The sequence below is a fragment of the Mus caroli genome, unplaced genomic scaffold (genome assembly GCF_978045245.1).
Source record: "Mus caroli unplaced genomic scaffold, Mus_caroli_1 scaffold_4, whole genome shotgun sequence".
Classification (NCBI taxonomy): domain Eukaryota; kingdom Metazoa; phylum Chordata; class Mammalia; order Rodentia; family Muridae; genus Mus; species Mus caroli.
Window position 1 is genome coordinate 69,600,097 of NW_028227259.1, and position 9,010 is coordinate 69,609,106.

General features: G+C 42.8%; 1 protein-coding gene across 15 annotated transcripts in view; it reads left to right on the forward strand.

The window, feature by feature from the left end:
- Limch1 (LIM and calponin homology domains 1) overlaps window positions 1-5,143 on the forward strand; it is a 331,238-nt gene extending 326,095 nt beyond the window's left edge. For all 15 annotated transcript variants that reach the window (XM_029477930.2, XM_029477931.2, XM_029477934.2 and 12 more), the window contains one exon: window positions 3,136-5,143. In XM_029477930.2, the coding sequence (XP_029333790.1) occupies window positions 3,136-3,161 (26 nt within the window). In that variant the 3' untranslated portion in view covers window positions 3,162-5,143. The remainder of the gene's footprint in view (window positions 1-3,135) is intronic.
- The last annotated feature ends 3,867 nt before the right edge of the window (window positions 5,144-9,010 follow it).

Sequence of the window (9,010 nt, forward strand, 5' to 3'; positions counted from 1 at the left end):
GTACTTGTTGGCATCCACAATAGTGTAGGAGTTTGGTGACTGTATATGGGATGGATCCCCAGGTGGGGCAGTCTCTGGATGGCCTTTCCTTCAGTCTCTGCTCCGCACTTTGTCTCTGTGTCTCCTCCCATGGGTATTTGCCGGTTGTGGTGGCACAAGCCGGTAGGATTTGCTGAAGGAGGCAGAGCCAGGAGGATCACGAGACCAGCCTGGGATTCACTATATTTTTTGAGACAGGGTCTGTCACTGAACCTGGAGTCCACTGCCTCATGTGGCTGGCTGGCCAGCACACTCCACAGATCTCCCCACCCTCACCCCCTGTCTCCACCTACTCTCCAGTGTTGGAGTTACACACATGCACCACCTACCATGTGTGGCTTCTATGTGGCCACTGGAGATCCAAATCCAGGTCTTCACACTTCCATACTGAACCAATTGAGGCTTCCCCTTAGCCTCAAGATGTGCATTTTAAATTCTGAGTGTGAACCTCTTTCCATATGGGTTTTTTTCTCCATTTTTGTTTATTTTTCTGTACTATAGAGCTCTGCCCTTAGTCCCTTCTGTTGGGACCTGATCCATTGAAGTGCTTTACAAGTTAAAGGCATTTTTCCAATGTCCTGTGTGCCATGTGCTCCGGTTATAATTGTTTTTTGTTTGTTTGTTTTTGTTTTTTTACTTTGTGATTTATCTTCATGGAAAAGGCTTTCACTTAAAATAAATATATAATTCTTCACCTTTTAAAGTTCTAGGCCTTATGTCCCACTCAGGGAAAGCAACACTCTCCATCCCAAAGGTATAGACACAGCTAAAGTGGCTTTCAGTTTGTAAATGTGTGATCCTCCGGAGTGCATTTGGAGATAGAAATTAGGCAGCTATCAGGTGAGTTAGCCATTGGCATGAATATTATTAATGATCGTTTTTTCTAACTAATATGAAATGCCAGCTTTCTCATGAGTTCCCATATACCTGAGTCTGCTTCTGGATATCTGATTATGTTTTTTTAATGTACTCATTTTCCATTCCTGAGTGGTTTTAATTGTTGTAGTATCATGATAGTTTTTAAGGTTGGCTGGTAATAGCCACACATGCTCTGGTTTCTTTCTTTCTTCTTTTTTCCAAATTTAAAAAACAAAAAAACAAAACTCTTCCCCTGTTTGTTTTTCCAGGAAATGTTAGTATTACTTTAGGCTGATTATGATTAAGTGAATATGTGAGATCGACCAGGGTCTATGAGAATACTTCACTTTTTTCCTTGATGTCTTAAGAAATAAATGTGTTCATGGGTGGTGTTGTGAGTAGGAGTGATTTAGCGAACGGAATAAAAACATGCTTGCCAGAGTGACTGTCCCCAGATGCAGATGGCACAGGGGAAGATGGCTGAACGCGACTCTTTTTTTATCCATTTTTAAAATTTTGCTTTGAATGGAGAGGAGAGGAGGTGGGTTCGTGGGAAGTGTGGTGTACATCAGAGGAGTTCCAGAGAAGCAAAAATCACTTAGTTCTGTGGAATAATAAAACCTGAATATTTAATCCCTCTTTTTTCAAGTAACTAGTCACATTCAAATGAACTTCTTTTTTCCCCTGCTGGAGGAAAAATGGCAGAAAGCATATTCAAATGCACGTCCTAAAAGCCACGGAAGGCGTTTTTAAGTTCATATGTAAATGGGAATGGAAGTGCAAAACAGATTATCCGTCAGGAGTCAAGCCATCACCCAGCCATCACGGCTAACTTGTGCATTTGTGCCTGGGCTCCATGGCGCCTTCGCACTTGACACTGTTCCATCATGCTCTCTGGTGAGCTGCACTTAGTGGTAACTCCCCTGGGTCTGCTCCAGTGTGTGCGTCTCAGCACATCACGACTGAAGTGCCTAAAAGGAGGACGGATGAGGCCTTCTGAAATCTTCAGCAAGAACTCAAAACATGACCCTTGTTAGATTGGGTGACCAGACAGAGTACAAGATGCTCAGTGGACTGTTTGAAACTCGGATTTCACAGAGCTGTGAACTGTTGTTGTTGTTGTTGTTTTGGTTTGGTTTGGTTTGGGTTTTTTATTTGGTGTGTGTGTGTGTGTGTGTGTGTGTGTGTGTGTGATGCATATGGAGGCCAGGGGTGGTGACTTTGGTTGCCATTCTTTAGGTGCTATCTTTAGGTGTGTATATGCATGTGCCTTCCTGTCTGCCTGTTTGTCTGAGCCTGAAATGCGGAGTTGGCTAGGCTGCCTGTCCAGCAGGCCCCAGGAACCCCCCACTCTCTGCTTTCCCACTGCTGAAATTGCAAGTGTATGCCATTAGCATAAACCTGCTCACCTGTCGTCTAAGGATCTCCTTTGCCCCATTTGGAATCGTGTTGGTCATGGTGGCAGCGCCTTGGTTTGAGATAGACCCAAACTCATACTGTAGTGCAGGTTGGCCTCAAAATCACTATGTAGCCAAGGCTGGACTCGGACCCCCGATTCTATTGCTCCCATGTGCTGAGATTGCAGGCATGCCCCAGCACACCCCAGCTAAACAATACAACGTCACTTTGGGTTTCAGATATGTAATTGTTTTCTTAGTATGTATACGCTCCAAACACTGCATGCTACAGATTTAGCATAAGTGTGTCCCGAATATCACATGAGATATACTTAACACATTTAAAATGTGTATTTATCTGGAAGTCAAATTTATTAGGTACTCTGTATTTTTATTTGCTCAATCTGGCAATCAGGTTTTCAGATCACTTAGATTTCTCCAGTTTCAGTGAACTGATTCTTTGACCTAAGACCTCAAGAGAGAATAAATAAATAAATCCTCTTCTTGCTTAGGTGTTTCAAAGGACAGATCAGAAGCTTTGAGGTGGGGGTCTTTTAATTTAGGGGGAAACCCAGAGTTCTTACATCAGGCATAAAGCGTAGGTACCACATGCACACTGTGGCTGTGTGGGTCTGAGGAGCTCACACTGTGTCCCAAACTAACAAAGTCCCTCGTGATGCCACGTACCATGCCCTGACATGATATTGAGAGCATCAGGGTGGGGCAGGACATCCCTCCCTGTGAGGGAAGGGACTTCTGCAAGGGTACTGCTTGGTATCCTTGGGAAGTACATGGGGTGAGACACATTGACTAACCCAAATTCCTGTCTTTCTCACCACAGGTGCCGGCCAGCCTACAACACTGTGATGAGGTTGGGAGCTTCCGGGTCACTGAGGATTTTTCTACTAAGAGTGTCCCTTGGCAATTGCTTTATTAAACCCCAAGTCCAGGGGATTCTTGGCATTCACCTAGTTTCTGGGAGACTCTCCTACAAGGTGGTATCTGCTCTTTTGTATTGCAGCACAATGTTTGTGCTTCTGGTTGGGTGGGGAGGGGCTGGGCTTTTTTCTTCTTCTTCTTCTTCTGCATTTGCACAGTGTATACACAAGCATAATGCATTTGGGATGACCCTGAAGAGTCAACAAATGGTTTTAGCACCGGCTGAGCTGCTTCTGGTTGCAAAGGTGTTACTCTCTTGCCTGGGGAAGAGCAGAAGGGTGCAATAAACCTGTTGTGTTTTAGTGTTCCTAGAAATTAAACACGTTATGTTTACAGAAATGAGCTGCAGGAAGTGCAAGACATGCCAACTTCAGAGCATAAAGTGAATGCATTTCTAGATACCCCAGCAAGTTCTGACTCTGAACTATAACTTTTTTTTTTAATGCAAAGACACTCGTCTGATAATATATACTGTATTCCCGGAGACATTTGTGTTACTTACCCTTGGGGGCAGAAGTCCTACCAATAAATTATCACACTGTTAGTAGTAGATTTTGTGTACCCTGGAAGTCATGTCATTAATATAGATTGGTCCCATCAAAGGAAGAGAGCCCTTGCAATGTTCCTAGACTTCCTCCCTGCAACACGGCGCAAAGGTAGGAAGAAACAGGAAGGAAGCAGATCAGCCATTATCTTCAAACGTATTATGAAGTCTATGAGGAAGTACAATGTACAAGGCCACTATGGCAGCAGTAGCCTTGAGCGTTGGATTGCTAGCTCTCTCCAAGCCCTGGGGTAGGGGTTGTCAATAAGGGGCTTGATGTGAGGTTGTGGGTATTAGGCATCGAGGACAGTCCGGTTTTTAGGAACGAGTACATCTCCTGTCTGCCTGCAAATTCTCCTTGAGGGCCTGAAGCCCAGGTATCCAAAGAAAAGCATTCAGTCCATCCTAACAGAACCCAGAAGGTATGTCATGACAAGCCCGCAACCTGATCTGCAAGTGGCAGCAACGTGGCAGCCCCTGCCCGCTCCTGTGGACCTGTGTGCACCTTGCTGCCCCTGCCCCTGCCCGCTCCCGCGGACCTGTGTGCGCCTTCATCCTCCCGCATCATCATCTTTATTCTCAAGAATTCTGGACCTGACTCGCCGTTCAGAAAGCGATTCCTGCGGAAGCCTGGTTTATTCAGTGCCCCCCGTGATAAGTTTCAGCCGGACACGAAAGGAATGCAGTGGTTAAAGCATAGTGACTTAGCTTCCAGGCCGATTTCCTTACGACGAAGAACTATTTATTCTGCCTTAAAGGGATGGCAACTGGGTGGAGATGACGTCGGGTGAATATAGACTATGGGTACACTCCTAGTAGGCTAATGTAGCATAGAAAGAGAGCAGGTAGGTGTTTTTCTGTTATGTAAGCAATAACTTTTTCTGTGTCTTATGGAGTATGACTAGCAATCATTTATTTCCATGCTAGACAGTTCTTTGCATGTGGGTTTTTTATAGGTGCAGACATCTCGGCCAATGGAGGTCCACTGGCCACTTTGTCATTTGGACGAGCTGTTACTGGATTGAAATTCACACACCATTTCACTAAAAATTGTGCCTTAGAAAACGCAAAGCTGTTGCACACAGTGACGAACGGCAGATTCGGAACACCAAAGGGAGACGAAGTCACTCCCTAGTTCCCACGGCTTCTCTCGGAGGTGTTTGCTGCTTTACGAGGGGGAAAAAAATGAATAAAAGATTTTAAAAGACAAATTTAAAAAAAAAAGGAAAAATTTAAAAAGAAAAAGAGAAGTTTTGAAAATGTACAGATCAAGTCCAATATTTTGATGAAGCACCTGCATGTTTTATTAACTATTTTAATAAATGTGGATGTTTACACTTCGCATGATACTAACAGAGTACTTTATGAGAAACGATGCACAAAACATGTACAATACGGCCCTTCATAAGCGACTTTTATAGAATCCTTTTTACATGCGCAAGGCCATCCATTATGTCAGGAGCACATGAGTATTGCACAGTCTTCTGGTTTCACAAAGCCATTTATACATATTTCTTAGAGAGACTCATTGTACGTGTATTGAAGCTAGACTGGAGTCAAGAGAAATAAAACCCCACTCCCCAAGTGCGGAACGTGCTTTCCCGTAATGAACACCAGTCACCAGCCTGGAATAATCTCCAACATCTTCTAAATTCTAATTGCCAACCGTTTCTATTTCTATTTGATTTATATTTCATTTAGAGGCAGTTACATGGCAACTTCGGCAGACTAGATCTTGTCGTTTCCCAATGCAGCATAAAAGACCATGATCTATTTCTCTTCAAATAATCTTTGAGATCCCAGGGAGGAAAAAAAATGCTCTGTTGTGTGGAGCTGTAATGTAAATGTGTTTGTTTAAAAACCAGACAAGGCAAGGGAGTGATTTATTGGTCCTACGGGACCGTAGCTGATTCTCTCCTCTCAGACTCCAAACACTTCTTTCCCAAGGACAGAAATGGGTGACTCTGCTTCTCACTAGCAAACTGTCATGGCATTTGTCCCACTTTCTGTGTAGTGTCATTTACATGATTCATATTCTAGCTACCAGTACCTGGCGTAAGATTCGGTGAGCTGAAATGATCCACCTTTCAATGTGAGCCCATCCAAAGAGATGATCCTGTTCTGGGTGGGTGACTTTCTGTATCAGTTACACTAACTTTCATTTACAATATTTATTCTAAAAATGCCTCTGAGAAATAGTTTAAAAAAATTTAAAAATGAAAAGTTGTCTAAGATGCAACGGCTTTTATAGTGAATGTACATTTATAAATAAAAGACTCAGATCGTCTTGGTGTTGCTTGTTTACGTCTGGAGGGGTGGGGTAGCTCTTCTTGGGAAGCAGAAAGTCTCAGGGCTCCATTGTCAAATGATGGCAGAAATGTGCGCTCAAGGTCTTCTGTTGAGGAGAAATCGGACCTACCAGCCAGTTTGTAGGGGTTGCTGTGGAAGTTGCCTTGCAAGGGAACGTTTTAACTCCTTCAAATTGGACACACAGTGACCAAGAGAGATCGTTCAGGTGCCTATGGAAGCTTCTAGAAACAACCAAATAATGATCAGTACTGAGCATTGGCTGGGATCAAACACCACTAGCTTGTTGAGGTCAGCACGTGCCCCTCTGCTTCCTCCGTGGTCCCTGCTCACCGCCTACGCAGTTGGCCCCACAAAGGGCCTTTTCCTCAGTTGCCCCTGCGGACTGGACCAGAGAAGATGCTGTGCGGTAGTGATGCCCGTTGGCACATCACACACACACACACACACCAAGCACGCACACACCTTCTCTAAAGCTTTTGTGTACTTTGCCTTGTACTCAGCCCTATGTTTTTATGGGATGGCAACCACAAGCAAATCCCTTGAAACTTGCTTCGGGTACAATATTCTACTTGCTACTAATGTTTGTGTAGGGGTCTGCTTTTTTTTTTTTTTAATACAAAGTTTGGTGGGCAGTTGTTGCTACCACGGGAAACAAGTGTTTTTCCCTTCAGAGTTACCAGAGTAACAATACTAATTGTTGGGGCTGCCGGGCAGCTCATATCTGGTTGACCCACTCTGCTGATCTCTACGGCTCACATCTGGCTGTAACTCCAGTTCTAGGTGGCCTGACGCCCTCTGCTGGCCTCTGCAAGCACCTGCACCCTTATGCATGTACCTACACAGAGGCATACACATAGTTAAAAAGAAAAATAAATCTTTAAAACATAATTGCCGTAATGAAAGCCCTGTCACTAAAATTCATTTCAGAACCAACAAGTGTTACTCTGTGAAATCGAAGAAGAATATTTTTATTGAAATGAAAAGCATTTATCTCTGCCATATTGAATTAGTTTTCTTTCAATTTACTTTCTTTAGGGTTCTAAGGAATAAATAATTTTAGCCCTAATCTAGACTACAAAGCTTTCCTCCCCCACTCTTTGGTATTATCCGAGGTATTAGTTAAAAACTAGAATTGCTCAGTGAGCTCAAAGTTTAGTGAAAATGCCAAGTACTGTACAGGAGAACTGGAGCAAACTGAACACCATTCTGTCGGAAGAAATCAGTAGCTCCCAACGGCACCCTCTTGCTTGCCTGTGGAATGTCTAGTTTGTAAAAGTGAGCAATTCTAAACTCCCTCTAGCATAATGCCCTCCCAAATTACAGAACCAAAGAGCCAAAGAGATGGTTCAGTGGGCCAGAGCACTTACTGATGAGACAGATGACCTGAGTTCAATTCCAGGGACACACATTTTGTGTCTATAAAAATGCACTGAGGCATGCATACATGCACATGTGCACACATGCTTCTATGTGCACAAAATAAGTCAATGTTTAGAAAAAATCTTTTCAGTCCAAAAGAATGGAGCTCAAAAGTATATAGCCATGTGTATGTATGTATGTACATATATGTGTGTGTGTATAATTTTATACATTACATAGGTGTGTGTATATACATGTATATAATTTTGTTCTCAGGAAATTAGTTTTCAACCCATAACTTTTCTCTTTGCTGTATTGGATGATGCTAACTTGCTGTAACATGAATAATTTATTTTGATAAATATCACACAAAATTATCTACATGTGTGGATGTTTGAGCTAAGAGGCCCATGCAACACCAACAGTGCTGAGAGCTCTAACAGGGTTGAAGAGCTGACCACTGTGTTGTTTCTGGGGTTGCTACTTTCTGAGCACTGTGTTTGGGGTCCAGACCAACTGTGCCTCTCCCCTAAATAGTTTCACACTTGCTTATGAGAGGCTTCAAGGGACTCAGGAAACAAGATTTCTTTTTCCTTCCCTAAATCTGTTTGGCACTATTTTAGCAGCTGGACTGTTTCAAATGTTGTTTTATTTCTATGATTTTTATTTTTATTTCTAGCATGTTCCAAGACTGCTCTATGCCTCCCTGTGTTTTCTAGGTGACAGTCTGGGCTCTAAGGTGAGTTAGGTGATGTGTCTCAGGTATTTTACAGACATGTCTCAATATTTTACAGAAGTGTGTATTTTACCAGCTCTTCCCCAGTCAAGGGTGGTTAGGATCAATCCCTGTTAACTGTTCCAGATTCCCAGGAAACAGTCAGATGGGCCCAGGCATACACATGTTCAATAATGACCTCATAGCACTACAGCATATATATGAGGGGAAAAAAAAAACATAAAAAACGAGTGAAGAAAAGATCACGCACACATTCAGATGTCTCAGAAAAATAGGGACTACAATAGCAAGACGCCTAACGATGTACATACATTTTATGTGGTACAAGACCCCATCCATGTGACACTTAGAGGCACAGAGCAAAGTGCTGTAGTCCCTAGAGACATACAACACAGGCTGAAGTAAGTCTAAAGAAGGGCACAGAGCTCAGAACTCGCGCCGGGAGGAGGGGTGCTACTGAGAGTACAGTGAAGGACTGCCAACTTCGTTGCTTTTTTATTTTTTTTCACATTCACTTTATTACGAGTGCCTTCAGAAACCAGCTAACATGGGGCATGAAACCCTGTCCCAAAATAAATTAGATAAAATAATATAGCATGCCACATAGTGTTCTTAAAAGGATAATGCATTTTAAATAGGGTACGTTCCAGTTTATGGGAAAATGTTGGCCATTTATATTAGGATTGCTGTCTAGTACTATATATGTATGTTAAAAAGATGTAATAATAGAATTACTTCCCCAGTGTTTACATTTTTTTTACATTTTAATTGTATGTATATGGGTAATTGCCTGGATGTATGTCTGGTAACACATGGTGGTGGGTGGTG